At 26.1% G+C, this 19,019-nt stretch overlaps 2 protein-coding genes across 4 annotated transcripts; both read right to left on the minus strand.

Moving 5' to 3' along the window:
- Positions 1 to 64: 64 nt before the first annotated feature.
- LOC107168815 (solute carrier family 22 member 12-like) lies at positions 65 to 10,448 on the minus strand. Of its 3 annotated transcripts, XM_089225059.1 has the most exons (11): positions 10,036 to 10,443; positions 4,292 to 4,384; positions 3,923 to 4,169; positions 3,246 to 3,414; positions 2,916 to 3,174; positions 2,675 to 2,843; positions 2,392 to 2,530; positions 2,060 to 2,195; positions 760 to 942; positions 494 to 678; positions 65 to 412 (listed from the first exon to the last, which is right to left on the minus strand). In XM_089225059.1, the coding sequence occupies exons 3-11, from the start codon at positions 4,135 to 4,137 to the stop codon at positions 245 to 247; spliced, it is 1,623 nt and encodes a 540-aa protein (XP_089081185.1). In that variant the 5' UTR covers positions 4,138 to 4,169; positions 4,292 to 4,384; positions 10,036 to 10,443; the 3' UTR covers positions 65 to 244. The 3 variants fall into 3 exon arrangements, with proteins under 3 accessions (XP_089081185.1, XP_089081186.1, XP_089081184.1); XM_089225060.1 differs by lacking the exon at positions 4,292 to 4,384 and having other exon boundaries at positions 10,036 to 10,448; XM_089225058.1 differs by lacking the exon at positions 10,036 to 10,443 and having other exon boundaries at positions 4,292 to 4,574.
- Positions 10,449 to 12,409: 1,961 nt separating this feature from the next.
- Positions 12,410 to 17,209, minus strand: LOC107168814 (organic cation transporter protein-like). The gene is made up of 9 exons (XM_089225057.1): positions 16,614 to 17,209; positions 15,179 to 15,347; positions 14,846 to 15,104; positions 14,604 to 14,772; positions 14,309 to 14,450; positions 13,583 to 13,718; positions 13,229 to 13,411; positions 12,963 to 13,149; positions 12,410 to 12,862 (listed from the first exon to the last, which is right to left on the minus strand). The coding sequence occupies exons 1-9, from the start codon at positions 16,826 to 16,828 to the stop codon at positions 12,697 to 12,699; spliced, it is 1,626 nt and encodes a 541-aa protein (XP_089081183.1). The 5' UTR covers positions 16,829 to 17,209; the 3' UTR covers positions 12,410 to 12,696.
- Between the last annotated feature and the right edge of the window lie 1,810 nt (positions 17,210 to 19,019).

Below are 19,019 nucleotides of genomic sequence, written 5' to 3' on the forward strand. Positions count from 1 at the left end.
GTGGAGATCATTTACAAAATTTGTTCAAAAATTTTATTGAAATATTTAACACAAAAATGATTACATTTTTATTTTAATTGATAATTATAATTTATGACTTATCAATATTCATCCCATTTAACTGTGATTCTCCATTAAAACAAACAATAGTATGAGTTATTATATTGTCTAAATAATTGTAATCAATGTGTCAACGTTATCAAAAGTGTAATGTATAATGAATGTAACAGAATGGTAAAAAGTACTAAAACTTACAACAATTGGTAACTTTAGCAGATCTAGTAGTTTTCATATCTTCTAAAGTATCTGGTAATACTGCTCCCTTTGTTTCAGGCAACATTAGAACTAAGCTTGAAACAAAAATGCCTAATACTCCACACACCGTACTTGGAAAATACCAAGCTTTAGCTCCCTAAATTTCAAAAAATCAACAATTTATTTCATAGCTAAACATTTTGATACAGTAACATGTATTATAGCTATTAGTTATTACCAATAATTCAACTACATATGGTGCAATAACAGATCCTATTTGAGAAATAGTCAATGATGTTCCAAGGCCGGTATTTCTTATTGTAGTTGGATATAACTCTGATATATAAAGCAAACTAACTGAAAATACAGCACTCACACAAAATTTTCCAAGCAAAGCAACAAATAATAATAAATTTGGACTTTCTAAAACAAATTAAAATTAGGTATTAAAAAAATTTACATTTATTTTTCATGTTATAATATTTACTTTATAATATTATGTACCTTTTGGTATTGTTAATAAAGCAAGTTGCAATATTCCGGATACAAAAAATAAACCGGAAACTGCTATTTTGCGTCCAACGTAAAGTAATAATGGAATAGTTGATAAGTATGCTAAGCCTTCAACAACTCCATTCAACGCAACATATATGTAACGATCAGCAGTAATATTATCACCATTTAATGCTTATAAATTAAAATAAAAAAAAGTATATATATTTTACTACATTCAAGATGAAATTTTTTTAAGTTAATTAAGTTTATACATATATGGCACAATAAGGTTTCTAAACTTAAATAACATGAATTGTTTGTATATAGTATTATTATAATTATTTATCGATTTTCCAAAAGCTTTTGATTCTGTGAGAATTCATATGGAACCCACTTCTATCTTGGCTCACTTATTATTTTAGAATCTCAATTTGTTAATCTAAATAATATCCATTTAAGTTTAGTTGTTCTTGATCATTCTTAGTAATACCTACAATTATAATATGAAAACAAAACTAATAGAAAATTCAAATCATAATGAGCATGCATATCCTACACTTTTCATGTAAAATTGGAACGGTTTCATAAAACATGCAGTATTGAATGTAAATAACATTTCATCAGCTGAAAGAAATACAAATAAATAAATAAAAAGTTTTCTTTAAATACTCGACAGTTATATGTCACTTAAAAAACCAATTGTATCATAATATACTTTTATTAATTATTTTAATATTTATGTGTAATATACTATGCTAAAGACAAAACTATTAAATACTCGACATGAATACAAAAGAATGAAACAGCATTCCTAAAACAAAGACTACACAAGTATCAATTAATATTAGCTATATTTAAATATTATAATTTATAATACCCCAAACTGTCTAAACTAATGATTAGTGAACAAACAAAAAGAAATGTTATTATTAATTTATATGTAATAACTATAATACAAGGTATCCAACAAAATTAAATCATGACTAGACACAAATGAGAAAATGTATGAAACATCATTCTATATATTTTTATGAAGTACATTTTAGTACACTAGCCAACATATCAAATATCAAATTGTTTATTATTAATTTTATATTATACAATTAGCCTATAGTTAGACTGTCAGGTAGGTACACCCATCAGAATTTAAAAAAAAATTATTTTATATATATTATTTTATAGAGTGAAAATAGGATAATTTAAAATGTAACCCTCCCCTCAAAAAAATTATATATTATTATGGGCGACTGGACTGAGTACATAGTAACAATTTTAAGTATTTTTAAATACAATAAAATTTCAAACTTACCAATAACATAATATGATAGACCACAGACGAATCCACAAGAAAAAGAAATACTAGTCTTGACAGATAAATCCCAAGTAGAAAACAATGCAATAAAAGTAGACAAAAACTCTTTACATTTTCCTTGACTTTTTTTTGACTACTTTAAAAAACAAAATACTTATTATAATAAAAGTGATCATTTAACATCTTACTTAAATTTAAGATATATTGAATATGTTAAAAGATAAACTAAATATTTTACATAATAATATAACATGTAATATAAGGTATTATGTAACAATGAATGTAATTGATCATTAATAAATAATAACAAAATATTGTAATTGACAAACCTTTCTAATTTCAACTGTATCCTGGATATCATTATCTATATTAGCATGAACAGCTGAAGGAACAAGCTTAGTCATTACTTGCCAAGCTTGGCTTTTTCTACCTTGAGACATCAACCATTTTGGAGATTCTGGTAGAAACCTTAACAATAAATATCACTTTATAAAATCAAATATATAAGTGCCTGTATACCCTGTCCAAAATAAGAAGTGACAAAAATTATTTTCCACCAGGATCTCATTATTTTGAACAGAGTTTATATAAAATGTAAACAATATAACTTACCAGCATTGTATTAACAATCCAAACATAGGCAAAGACAGAACTAAAAGCAACATTCTCCATGGCCGTACATAATAAGCAATAATTGATAGCAAAACATAACCAATTGGATACGACATATTCATCAAAAGACAAAGTAAAGTACGAGTTTTACCACTTGTCAGCTCAGTCACTAAAATTAATATAAAGAATTAACTTTTTAAATACTATCTTTGTATTTTTAAAGAAGTTTTTTTATTATTACATATTGTGTACGATGATTCATAAATTCCAGATCCAGCTATACCTATCAAGAATCTTGCAATTAAAAATAATACATATGAATCAATTAAGGCAGCAGATGATCCTGAAAACATGTAAATAAAAGCTGCCAAATTGAAAGCAATTTTTCTACCATATACATCCGAAATTGAACCAAATAAAAGTCCACCAACAAACTTTCCAAAAGCTATAGCTGCTTGAATATTTGATTTCATTGCTACATTATCACAAATTAAATTCCACTGAAATATTTTATAAAACAAAATATAGTATATTTAGAAATTATTTTTCATTTTAACAAATGTTAACATACTTCAGATACAACAGATTCTCTGTTACTGTAACTATAATACTGACAAGGTTTTAAATCTGCAGATTTTAAATTATTCATTGACCAATTGTAACCGTTTTTTGCAAATATTGAATAATTTCGATTGTAATAAGAACATTTTTCAAGTTTTTGTGATGAATAATTTTGATACCTAAAAATATAATGTTCACATATTATTTGGTATCGACTAGGTAATTTAATAATTTTCTGAAAAAATGTAATTTCCTATTTAGAGATGTTATAAAATTCAAATATAAAATTTAACCCTAACTTTACTATAGTGACTGCCAGTGGCGCAACTAGGATCTATTTTCGGGAGGGGTTAAACATATAAAAAAATAAATTAGCAAAAAAAAGTCTTCACTTTGAAATATTTGACTTTTAAAAACATTTCAGGAGGGGTCACAACCCCCAAACCCCACCCCTGGTTGCGCCACTGGTGACTGCAATAATAAATTGTAATATAAATGGTTACTAATATTACTATTATTATATATATAATTAACTTTTATACAAAAACCTTCAAAATTGTAAAGGCCCTTATCTTATACCTGAGAGCAATCACTTAAAATGTAAATTAAGATTATTGCATGTTCAAGATTATTTTTTATTAATATTAATAATTAGTATGTATTATTGGTTTGAATATATTATCTTACGGTGTAGAAACATCTAAGAGCATTTGGTCACTCCATCCTGCTGCTTTCAAAACTGGTACATCACACCAGTAAGAAGGTTTGTCAACTAAGAACACATACGACGAAATCTGTATAGCGTTAAATATTCCTGGGGTACCGGCCATCATCAATAGCAGAAACACCTGATACCATTCTTTAGAGTAACTGTCAATATATTTGTCCAATTTGTCAACCATTTTGCAGTTAGTGGTGTATGAAGGTAGATTGGCTGCACAAAAGGATCACAATTAGAATGAGCAATAAACTTATGGCAAACACCAAATAGTTATTGCAATAGTGTAATTATAATCTAATGAATTACAAAATAAAATAATTTAATTTAAGATTTACCTCACATACAACCAGTCAACAATCCTCATCACAAGTTAGTAGTCACCAATATTTTGGCCTTCCATCATTACATACAGACCTCAACATTTTTAGCTGAAAGTGATAATAATATAACGTAACAGGTATATCTACATCATAAATTGTAGTCGCTTGGAAATTATTATTGGCGACATTGGCGTTTGCCGTCATACTACTCATACTACAGTAGTTTCTCAATATATTAAAGGTAATAAATAATAACGAATTTCGAATGAGTGGATAAGAAATGAGAATGTTTGACTGATATAGAACTTAATGATAACATCACAATCAATTTTCAAATATCAATTTCATAGAAATATGGTTAATAATGATTTTTAATAGAATTTTTATTTTTATTTAAATAATTATAATTCAAATTATCAGTGGTGAAAAAAATTACTGATTATGTAATTCTTCAGATAAATTGAATACCTATATGTCATTATGTGACTGCATCGCGATTTAAGATTTATACAGACTTAAAATAGTCCGTGTGTTAGACGGTCTCCTTATCACAATTCGATGTGAAACCAGTATAATATATCTTAAATGGTGGCCTATATAGCTGATGCCTACACCTCGCAGTAATAACACAATTTTGAAAACGAAGCAAATATAAATAATATAAATAAAATAATTTTGATGAGTGGTGTTCTCATACGGGGGGGGGGGGGGTTCACTTTACGTAATTACCTACGTGAAATGAATACAATAAAATAAAATTTTAAAAATTTTATCAAGCTTATAAGTTTTTTGAGATTTATAGTTTAGCATAATAGCATCCGTAATTATTCTTAATGTTAATTTAAAATTAATGTTCTTATTTTAAATAGTTATTACATAATTTTGTTTAGGTCTCAATGTCAGTAGAAATAACAATGATTTTTTGTACGGCCAAGGCTATGATGATGCATCGAATATATCCGGGCAATAATTTATAGGAGTAAAATCTATTACACAAACAAATATTTAAATATCTTATAAAGCATTATAATATGTTCACTGTGTTACACATTCTTTAAATTTGGCAGTATCCTCTGCGTGCGATTTATAATCATTTCGAAATCGCCTTGTGGTCATTGAAAAGTTTTTTAGTTTTTTAATGCACCTAAATGCAAGAATGTACTTTTGAAGCTATTAATGATATTAATAAGCGTAGAATCACTAGAATCATTAACATGATGAATATAAGATAATATTCCTCGAATATTTACAGTGTAATAGATTTTATTTTCCTAGTATATGATACATTTTTTAATACAAAAATCCCCTCTACATATTTAAAAAAAATATTTTAATAGATAGATATAGGTGCTATTGAAATAATAAGTAAGTACCTAATGTTTTAGACAAGAATTTTAATAGTCTAGATATTTTAAAAAGCCCTGTACAATAATTTAATAAAATACTGTACCTATGTCTGCATGTATTAGGTGACATTGCAATATAAAATGTTTTAGATTCTGAACGAAGTGATGAATGTATTGATTTTACAATGTGTGTGTTTTTTTTTTGTGTGTGTACAGCATAACTAGTCGAGATAATGCTTCAATTTCAAACTTTAGGGATGGTTTCCGATGTAAAAGTGAATATCCTTGGTGCATTATAGAGGTCAAAAGTAAACATTCTCCAATAGTTTTCAAAAAAATCGAGAAAAACAACAAAAAAATGACAGAAAAACGGAAATTTTTACGCAAAACCAGTTTTCGACCAAATCGATTTTTTTATATGGTTGGAATTCAAAAACTAATCACTGTAAATACTTAAAATTTTCACCAAATGTTTATGTTAGTGTTATCTATATACAGTTTAATTTTCAAAATGTTTTGACTTTTTTTGAGATATTTATAGACCACTGAAATTTTCGATTTTTATGAGAATTTTTTTTTGAAGTGTCGGTAAAAAAATTTAAGATGACCAAAAAAACTTGAAAAGTGAATACAAGGTTCCTTATGAGTTGTTCCTATTGTAGCTAAAAAAAAATTAAAAATCGTTAGTCACATTTTTTTTTATATGCGTTTATAATTCAAATTTTTACGAAATCTGTCGAAAACGCGAAAATTTGCAAGTTATTTTAAAGTTGAAAAATCATAAAATTTTTTGTGTTTATAACTCAGGATTAAAAATAAAATACAAAGTTTTCCATAAGTATTCCTTCAAGTTACATGAAAATTTTACCAGTTATTTAGATTGGCATTTTCTTTACATGATTTAATTTTCAAAATATTTTGACTTTTTCGAGATATTTATAGACAACTTCAAAAAAGTGAAAAAGTTTGAAGTGTCGATGAAATTTGTTTGGCCCAATCAAAATACTTGAAAATTTAATACAAAGTTTCTCATTAGTTATTCTTATAGTGATTAAAAAATTATAAGAATACATAGGCACAATTTTTTTTTATTAGCATTTGAAGTTCAAATATTGACAAAAATTCGTCAACACCATGAATATTTGCAAATTATTTTGTAGTTCAAAATGCATAATACTGTTTGTATTTATATCTAAGGACTAAGGTTATAAAATTCAACACTATGTTTTCCATAAGTTTAGCTTCAAATAGCTTTAGAAAAAATTTGAAGCGTCATTATAGGAAAAATGTTTTGAGCGTTTAAGTTTTAAATTTTTATGAAATCGCGTAATGATAACGATTTATCCTCAAACCAGGTGTATGTATATATCTATGATAATATAAGTTATTATGAATTATGATAAGTACAGGCAATGTTTTTGGAAAAATTGATTAACCATGCCTTATGCAAAATGCGTCTTAATTGAAAAATAAAATATTTGTTTCAAAATAGAATATATGATGACAATATTTAAATATAATATATCCTACTACCTATCCTAGACTGACAAATCATCTCCGTTCAGAATCGTTTTTCGTATAGGTACAGTGATACCTATCATTGCATTCAAATCTAACCTACCCTAGTCAGATGTCCACCGTCCACCCCGCCACCTAATGTACAGCAGAGCGATACCCACTTTCCCGCCTTTTTTTAACTGCTCATACCCTAATAAAATATAGCTAAATTGATTAGACTATTAAACTATTTATATTTTATTTTATAACATATTAATAAAAAATAAAAAAATTGACAACAAAATTCCAGAGTAAATCTACTTAAATACAATTTTAGGACAGGTATACCTATATTATTATCATTTATCATACATTTTTTATTTATACACAATTTTTAATAAATGTATACCTAACACATTTTTAGAACTTAATTTTTCGGTTGGATTTAGCAAATATGTTTAATGTTATTCCATTATCTTCTATAATATTTTTTTCGATATTTAATATTACTTAATTAGTAAATCGGCCCTGAGTTATGTTAGCTTGGACATGTGTGTTGATCTTTCTCATAGATGAAAAGGACCTGTCACAAGTGGCCGAGGTCCCTAGTAATGTGATTGCCGCTCACATAGTTTTAAATAAATTAGGAAATACTTCTTCATTTAGATGTATTTTTATACTTTCAAAATTAAGTTCTTTTATCATATTTTTCATTATATGTATTCATCATTTCATATTTTAAGTTTGAACAATTGATATCAAAAGTATCGTGCACACAAATATACCAGCAAGCACGAAATAGTTTTTTTTTTAAAGTATTTGTCAAATAAAATTCACTATTTATAAATATTGCTAAAATACAAATTACAACCTACTTTATAATAATCAATCAAAAAAGAAGATAATAACAAAAATAATATCACAATAAATACAATTTGTTTATTTGTGGATTACAAATTCTTAAAAATACGAACACGAATATTGCATCATAAACTATAATAATACTGATAAATCTTAAAAAAAAATTTAGGAAATGTTTGGGGGATTAGCCATGGGTATAGTCCAAAATTACTTTTAAAACATGAAGAAAACCATAAATTATAGACTATACAGTTGTAATGAACAGTTTTAATTGTAACTAAGTACGGTTTACGAGCTTATTATATTTTTTATTTATATTAGTTTTGTAGGTAATAATAATAGTATGAATAGTTTTAAATTGTAATCTTTATTTTTCTTTAAATTTTACATACAAAGTAATTAACATCCTACATAAAAATAACTATACGTCTACATATTATACAACATCCTCGTTCGGGCGTATGTAATTTGCGTCAAAATCAACCCAAAAAAAAAAAATTTATATATATATGTAATTTGCGCCACATCTAAAAATGTATTTTGGTAATTTGCGCCAAATAAAATTAAATAAAAAGGAATTATGTAATCTGTGCCCTAGAGTACCTACTAAAATTGTAATTTGCGCTTTTTTCCACCTTATTAAAATAGTAATTTGCGCCACTTATATTATAATAATATAAATAACTCCATGTATATTAAATATGTAAATTATCGTTAAGTAATAAAACATATTATAAAAATCAGTCATATTAAACTCGTGATTATAAATAAATGTATATAAAAAATCAAACTCCATGCATATTAAACATCTAAATTGTCGTTAATTAATAAAACATATAAAAATGAGTCATAATTATAAATAATTCTACGATATTGAGACGAAATGTGACACGCGTCGGACGCATCAGAACGTAGTATTATTGACTTATTGTATATCCTATGCGATATCGCTAAATTTATCTGCTGGTAAATTCCAACTGCTATTAAAGTTGAAAGTGTGGCGCAAATTACATATTCCATTTTGTTTTCTTTAGTGGCGCAAAATACCAAAATTAATTAGTATATGTGGCGCAAAATACATGTTATATTTTTATATTTTGGCGCAAATTACATACGTACTTAAATGTACCTATTCGTGACGCAAATTACAAGTAATCAAAGTGGCGCAAAATACCATCTCCCCCTCGTTTCGGTAAATAACTATTTATAGGAAGGTTCTAGGTACCCACTACCCACCTACTAAATATTAATTATATATTGCTACTTATTATGTATTCATTCATTTAGAATTCCAATCGCTATTTAGGTATATATTTTTAAATACAATTCATTTGTATTTAGTCATTTAGACGTGTGCATTTAGGTAATCTGCATAATAATATTATGCGTGGCTATTGTTAATAAATTTAATGTAAATTGAAACAATACAGACTAACCACTATTGAAAATTCATTATACCTACCATTTATTAAAAATACTATAGGAAGGTACTTGTATTATATAATATTGTAATACATATAAATAGTGTTAGTATATATGATAATACTTTTAATACTGTCTTATAATATGTGTTTTAAACATAAATTTGAATACCTACCACCTACCACCTACCACGGTGAATTTAAAAAATCGTTAGTATACATATATAACAGCGGTTTCCAAACTTTTTTTTCCTCGATGCCCTGTTTTGGACCATATATAGTCACTCTGCTATACCTACCATAAAAGATACCCATAGATATTACCCAATTGATTATAGTTTGAGTTTAAAACAATACCTGTATATTTAACATTCATATATTAATATCCTGAATACCTTTAAATATTTCTTATGCTGTAATACTGCGATAACCCATAAACTTTAATAATACGACATAATATCTATATAATAACAATTATTTATTATAATAATTACGGCTAATAATAATGGGAAGTTCTTAAATTTAAGATTACTCATTAAATTAAAATATTATACTATGTAACGCCGACTAATAACCATGCAGTTGATGCCACAAACAATTAATAAAAAAAATAATATATATTATACTATCTTACCTCTTATTTGTTTACCGAAAAAATTAAAATATCTTCTAATTAATAAATTGTACTGAGTACTGATTATAGATAGGTACGTTTAACCATAGATAGAGACCGAAAAATAATTACGTTCACTCAACGTATAGTGTACAGGTTACAAAAAAAAATTTTTATACCAATATATGTAGGTATATAATATAAGCAATATAATATTTTTTAAATCGTATTAATCATATCCATGACCATGTATATTGTTAAATATTAGCAAATGGTAAGGCTATTGAGTACTTGCATGACTATGACACTCGCTAAGCTGTTAGCAACTGACAATATTTTGTCGTTATTCGATTTAATTACTATTACAGTTTATACAGTCACACAGACAAAGATATACTGCACATAGATGCTAAAATACAATGTGTATATATATTATATACTAACTGTATAATTGACATATATAATAGATGATAGCTGATATACTTATATATAGAGTTATATAAACGAAGGTCAAACAGCAAAACTGTTTCGTACAGTGATTACTGATTATAGTGATGCGTATACACACTCCCTTACTTTGATTGTAAATCATAGACCTTATGGCTTATACTTATGAATTATGAGTATAAGGTCTATGTTGTAAATGTATTATAATAATATACAATATCTGCCTCGGGCTCAAATTTAAAAGTCATTATGAGAAAAAAATCCGGCAAATATAATGGGCAAGTTATACTAAAATTGTGTAAAAATATCTTTAGCTCCAAGATATTTTGGAAATTGTTAACTGCCTTTTAAGTTACAAGTTACTCGATAATTCAATGATATACGTTTATAATGTTTATATATTATATATCAATTTATCACCTACAAAAATAATGACATTTTTATAAATATTTATTTAGTATATGGTACCTATAAGAGGTTTATGAAAAAAATGTATGATGAATGTTATAACTAAAGTTTAAAATGATTAACATTAAAACATAATAAAATATAGGTTATGAAACGTAAGCTATAAATTACATAGATAATATATAATATATTATATAGACTATATATTATCTATGATAAATTAGAATATTTGTGGTTAGTTGATATTACATAAGTTTTTCTTTTATTACAATAAGATATTCCTAACTTGCGTTATCTATATCTAGGGATTTTATAATAATCACGATTATTAAATTAGAATTTAAGTTAAAAAGTGTACAGGTGATAGAAACTAATAATAGTTAGAAGTTGCACAAGTAAATAAATAACTAACAAAAAAACTAAGGGAAAAAGAACAACATTTAGAAAATATATTTTAAAAACATTAAAAAAATGTAGTTTTTAATGAAATTAAATTTTGTTGGAAATATTTTCAAAAAAGTTAAAATTTTAAAAGTAATAGGCGGTTTAATGATAAAAATGATAAAAGGATTACTTTGTATGTTTAAAATAATTTAAAAATATTTAAATATTATGTTTTAATAAAATATAATATTAGAATAATATTAAGAAAAATAACTTTATTGATAGGTATACTGGAAATTCCGTCTGTAATAGACAAGTTACAAGTAGCTCGGCACAAATATTGAAATATATAAGATTTTATACATTTTAAAGAAAAATATCGTTAATAATTTAACAAACATTTTAGGCCTCGGTCACCCGAGCGTTTTACTGACTATTGTTGAATAAATTATGTGATTTACTGCACGACGGTCACACACTTGACGTCCGTCGGATTTACCGTTCGGTCGACGTCCGATTATAACTTAACAGTTAATGTCCGTTCTTTCAACGCTCGTGTAACCGAAGCCTTAAAGTTTTAATAGACTATCTTCATGCTATGTTCTCCATGCCCCATAGTCACCTATATTTTGAATTACACTGTTTATTTAATAATTATTTTTAATGTGTGTTCCTCAGTAAGAATGTTTAATATTAACGTGTTTAGAGTAAAATTTAAAAATAACAAAATATTTTAATGATATAATAAAAAAAGAAAATTAATATTATATATAATTGCATCGTTGATAATAATCATGTTTCATAATGAAAAATTACAAAAATGTATAGAAAATATTGATTTAAAATTTAACTAGAGACATTAATATTTACGATGTTCTACAAACAAACAATGCGCATAGCACATAATATATATTTTCAAGTACTTATATTGCTTACTTTCATATCCCAATCCATGTTACCTAATTTATACAACATTTTAAAATAATTTAAATAACATATAGGTACAGTGCAGTGCGTTACTGCTTATATATGTATAGACGTTCAGTATTACAATTTATACTGTATACTGTATATTGTATACAACCATTTATTATAAATGCTATTAGATACCTATCTATAATCAATGGTACAATAATGTTTAAATGAGCTATATATGTTGTAATAAAAGTAAACTAACTATTTATTCATAACAAAACTGTAGAATTTTTTTTTCAGTGAATAATAGATATTATTAAAATGTTTATAATTATGGTTTTCCATCCTCCTTCTTCAAGCAAATAAAATACATCTATTCTAATTATCTAAACATTGTATGTAATAAGTTTACCTTTTCAACTTCAAACTTTAACTGCCAATTATGAACTGTGTGTACATTTATAAGTGCATATAAAAATAAAATTGCTGTACGAGAAAGAAAAGAAATCGGATAAAGCCTTTTAAAAATTAAAATTTAAAACAATTGCTAAGTTTGGCGGAATTAGAGTTTTTCATATCTTCTATGGTATTTGGTAAAACTGTCTTCTTTGTCTCCGGCAACATCAGAACCAAGCTTGAAACAAAAATCCCAAGTGCCCCACACACTGTACTTGGAATATACCATGCCTTAGCTCCCTTAAAATATAAAAATATAGATGAAAAATTGAAAACGTTCATTTTAAATAACTAAATATCGTAATAATGAACGATTGTCAATTGTCATTATTTATATACCCAATAGTTCGACTATATATGGTGCGATAATAGATCCTATTTGAGAAAAAGTCAATAATATTCCGATACCAGTATTTCTGATTGTAGTTGGATATAATTCTGATATGTAAAGTACAATGGCTGAAAATAAGGCACTCACGAAAAATTTTCCAATTAAAGTCATGCATAATAAAATGTTTGCTTTTTCTGAGAACAAAAAAAATAAATACATAATATTAAAAACATAATGGTACAAGCAATTCATGTTTTTAAATATATTTAATACCAAGTGGTATTGCCAATAATGTCAGTTGTAGTAGTCCTGATGCGAAAAAAAAGGACGAAACTGCTTTTTTGCGTCCAACATAAAGAAATAAAGGAACCGTTAACGCGTATGACACACCTTCAACAACTCCGTTCAACGCAACATATATGTAACGATTAGCAGTTATATTATCCCCGTTCAATGCTATGAAGTATAATTAATACCATAAACAAAATTAATTGGATTTCTTAAAAATATTTTAAAATATTTTAAGATTTATTTATTTTAGAATATTTAAGATTATATTAACCCGAAAAAATACGTTATATCCTTACACTATATGAACATAAAATATAATAATAGTCTATAACTTACCAATAACATAATATGATAATCCACAAGATAATCCACAAAATAATGAAATAACTGTTTTTATTGACAAGTCCGGCGTAGAAAACAATGACGTGTATGCTGACAAGATTTCCATATATTTTTCATTACAATTTTTTGTCTACTTTGTTTAAACAAAACATATTTTTTTATAAAAGTAGCCATTAAAAATCTTACACAAAATGTGGAAGATTAAAAAATATCGATAATACATTGATATGTTATATATATAATAATACAAATTATTATAAACAATGAGCATATTGTATATTATTGTCACTAATAATAGGTACCATATAGTGAAATTTATGTGGAGAATAGAGAAATTAATATGTTGTAGAGAATTTTAGGATATAAAAATTAAGTTTCGAACGATTAGTCAATTAGTCATGAACATGGCAAATTTCATGAAAAATGTATTAATTCATTAAAAAATGCCAATCATGATCGACTAAATTGGTATACTATTCACTATTGGTTCGTTAAATGTTTAGTGATTGTTCTTAAAACCAGGAATATAACTTTTAAAATCGTTTAATTCTTTTAATTCTTAGTTGATCGGAGGGTTGTCACAGCAAAACGTTGTCCCTCTATACTTCACTCATCAAAACATTAAATGTTTTTTTTAACTTATAACTATAATAACCTAATAGTAAGCAATATGAATTAATTACATAAATCATGAGTTTTAAAAAATAGTAATTGACTAACCTTACTAATTTCTACTTTATCTTGGCCAACTTCATTATTAATTGTAGCATGAACTGCATTTGGAACAAGTTTAGCCATTTCCACCCAAGCTTGTCTTTTCCTACCTTGAGACATTAACCATTTAGGAGATTCAGGTAAAAACCTAAACAATGCATAAATATTTACTTTAATTAGGTACCAATCATTTATTATATAAACAATTAATTACACATCAATCTATTCAAATATTTAAACTTACGTATACATATGGAAATATTATCATGTAAACTTAAATAATTTAACTGTAAGTTGTTACCAGCATTGTATCAACAATCCAAGTATGGGCAAAGACAAAACTAGAAGCAACATTCTCCACGGTCGTATATAATAAGCAATAATTGATAACAAAACATAGCCAATTGGATACGACATATTCATCAAAAGACAAAGTAAAGTACGAGTTTCACCACTTGTTAGCTCAGTTACTAGAATTAACATAAATAAGTATAACTTTTTAAATACTATCTTTGTATTTTTAATGAAGATTTTTATTATTACATATTGTGTACGATGATTCATAAATTCCAGATCCAGCTACACCTATCAAGAATCTCACAATTAAAAATAATACATATGAATCAATCAGGGCAGCAGATGGTCCAGATAACATGTAAATGAAAGCTGCCAAATTGAAAGCGAACTTCCTGCCATATACATCCGAAATTGAACCAAATATAAGTCCACCAACAAACTTTCCAAAAGCCATAGAGGCGTGGACATTGGACTTCATTGATACATTATCACAAACTAGATTCCACTAAAACATTGTATAAATTGGTTCTAATAAAACAAAATGTAGTAAATGTTTTGAAAACAAAAATGTCTACATACTTCAGTAACAACAGATTCTCTGGTACTGTAACTATAATACTGACAAGGTTTTGAATCTGCAGATTGCAAATTATTCATTGACCAATTGTAACCATTTTTCGCAAATATCGAATAATTTTGATTGTAATAGGAACATTCTTCAATTTTTTTTGATGAATATTTTTTATATCTAAAAAATAATATCAACAAATTATTTGTAAGTCTATGAAAGTGTGTGTATATTCTTTAGTACATGGTACTCGTATAATATTTCAGTGTTAAATGTTAATTCATATTTTTCTGAAAAATTTATTGAATTTACGTTTTATACTATATAGCTAGCTAGGTATAACCTAACCTATTAACTATTAACTGCAGTGACCGAAGTGATTTAAAAATTTAAAATGTAAACGAAATATGAATGGGTTTATTTCAATAATTTACTCTTATAGATTGTAATATCTTAGCATAATTTTTTTATACAAATTAGGTATAGTAAAAAAGATAATACCAGTTACAAAAACAAAATGAATATTCATCAATACTTTTTATTTAAGGTTTAAATTTAAACACAATTAACGAACTATTCATACATAAAATATTTAATTATAAAAAAATTTTGACACCCAAAAATTAAAGGTGTCTAAAGTGTTTCGGTATCTGTGCCAAGTGTTGATAAACGCTCTTAAAGTCAATCCAGAAACTGGCTAAGAGTTTAGCAATAGAAATAAAAAATATATTCTCATTCATATAGATGAGGTGAGGTGTTGGACTAAAGAAAGAGTTAACTTGCCGTCAATGTAAATATCAATAATATAATTTTACATATTACATTTACTTTGATAAACATTTTTTTTTTTTTAATGGTCTTTAGCCGTTTGTAACGTTTATATTTTTTAAGATAATTATAATTATTAATGGAAGTATATTTGAGGTATGATATATATGTATATAGTATTTGATTAAAATATGATGGAAATTTTGTGAGTATAACACTCGTAATACGTTGTACACATACGCCTAATTTTAGCCACTGCCCAGTACCCACTATACCCACCACGTGTTGGGATTTAAGCTATAATAACTATGTCTAAATGTATATTATAGTTGTAGAACTCTTTAAAAAAATTTACGATGATATACGATTGCAGACAGTTGTAATATAGGTAGGTAGTTGTAGTTACTATCTTATATGATTGTAAATTTGTATTTTTCGTCTCAAATCAGTCAAATTCTTAACAGTTTGTACTCACGTTGTATTTAGTTTTATAATATTATAGCAACAATATTTAAAACAAATAAACAATAGACTTATAACGTTATAAATAAAGGTAGGTATGTATAATGTATATGTGCTGTCTGAACCTACTATTAGCCGTTTAAGTACATATTCACTATCGGTTATCTATAACGACTACCTATATAACTTATACAAAATATTCTCATTTAGTCTTACGGCGTGGATACATTAATGATCATTTGGTCGCTCCATCCTGCCGATTTCAGATCCGGTATATCACACCAGTATGAAGGTTTGTCAACTAGAAACACGTACGAAGATATCTGGATGGCATTAAATATCCCAGGTGTGCCGACCATCAACAACAAGACGAAAACTTTCCATCGTTGTTTGGAGTAACTGTCTATGTATTGGTCCAGATCATCTGCCATTATAATGTGCAGCTCACTGACCAGTGATCATATATAAGTATATATATATAGCTTTATTCTATTTGTATGCACTTAAATAGTATATACTTTATTGAATTGTTCGGTTATAGATAAAATAATAAATTACGATTGAAAGAAATTTCAGAGACCATCGTGATCGCCATGTTTATATGAAAATAAAAACAACAAATTTGGGCCTGCGGGTGCTAATACATAAAATATAGATGTTTCACAAGCTCTCCTAAATATTACGCGAAACAAAAAATTTAATTTATTATTATCTTTTACTTAAAATAATAAATAATATGTAAACGTAACTATTATATTATACTGGTTAAATAGAGTAGGTGCCGTCTACTCTATTCAGTGACCGAAAAACTACTGCGCATCATATTATACATTATAGGTAGTTTCCTTGTACTGTTGTTTGTAAGCATAAAGTAATTAATTTACCTATACATATAATTGAAACGTATAGAAGTTGTTCCCCAGATAAACATCAATTTAATAATATCACAATTTTATAAATTATGCATATAATATAAATATACATTAATATATTATACATATACTTAAACAGGATGTAGTCTATTAAAATTCAGAATATGATGTATACTTGTAAATCCATTTTAATTAAACTATTACATATATACGATATACATATGCCTATTTATATAAATAAAAAAAAAGCGGGTAAGTCGTGGATGTCGCTCTGCTGTACAGTAGGTTACTGTAATGGATGGGATTAAATTTGAATGCAATGATAGGTATCATTGTATACGAAAACGATTCTGAACGGAGATGATTAGTCAGTCTAGGATACATTATATTTAAATATTGTCATAATATATTCTATTTTGAAACAAATATTTTATTTTTCAATTAAGACGCATTTTGCATAAGGCATGGTTTAATCAATTAGTGTAGTTATCATAATTCATAATACCTTATATTATCAGGCGCCGCGGAAGCAATGCGAAAGCAGATCCTACGGCGTCGTCGGTTAAAACGGAAAAATAAACCTTATATTATCATAGATATACGAATACCTGGTTTGAGGATAAATCGTTATCATTACGCGATTTCATAAAAATTTAAAAGTCAAACGCTCAAAAAATTTTTCCTATAACGACGCTTCAAATTTTCTCTATAGCTATTTGAAGCAAAACTTATGGAAAACTTGGTGTTAAATTGTATAACCTTAGATATAAATACAAACAATATTATGAATTTTGAACTGCAAAATAATTTGCAAATATTCATGATTTTGACGAATTTTTGTCAATATTTGAAATTCAAATGCTAATAAAAATTTAATTTGAATTTCCGGTGGACATTTTTTTTGTGATAAAGATTGACGAATTTGTAAAGAAAATTTTTTATGAATTTCTAGCTTATAATAATTTGCGAATTTTCGTGATTTTTATGTATGTTGTCAAAATTAAAATTTAAATGCTTGTAAAAAAAAAATGTGACTACACATTTCTTGTATTTTTCAACTACTATTGTAAAAATATTTTAGGATCCTTGTTTTAAATTTTCAAATCTTTGGTATAAAAGGAAAATTTTTTATGAATTTCTAGAATAAAATAATTTACGAATTTTCGTGATTTTTACGTATGTTGTCAAAATTAAAATTTGAATGCATGTAAAAAAAAAATGTGGCTATATATTTCTTTTATTTTTCAACTGCTATTGTAAAAATGTTTTAGGAGCCTTGTATAAAATTTTCAAATCTTAGGTATAAAAAGAAAAACTTTTATGAATTTCGATCTAAGATAATTTGAACATTGCCGTAATTTTTATGTATTTAGTCAAAATTTTAACTGTAAATGCTTATAAAAAAAATTTGTGACTATATATTTCTTTTATTTTTCAAATGCTATTGTAAAAATATTTTAGGAGCCTTGTATTAAATTTTCAAATCTTAGGTATAAAAGGAAAATTTTTTATGAATTTCTAGGATAAAATAATTTACGAATTTTTGTGATTTTTACGTATGTTGTCAAAATTAAAATTTGAATACATGTAAAAAAAAATTGTGGCTATACATTTATTTTATTTTTCAACTGCTATTGTAAAAATATATTATGAGCTTTGTATTAAATTCTCAAATATTAGAATTAAAAAGAAAATCTTTTATGAATTTCGATCTAAGATAATTTGAAAATTGCCGTAATTTTACGTATTA

Source organism: Diuraphis noxia, unplaced genomic scaffold, assembly GCF_037042655.1.
Source record: "Diuraphis noxia isolate RWA-SAM2 unplaced genomic scaffold, SU_Dnox_SAM2 contig0003, whole genome shotgun sequence".
NCBI lineage: Eukaryota > Metazoa > Arthropoda > Insecta > Hemiptera > Aphididae > Diuraphis > Diuraphis noxia.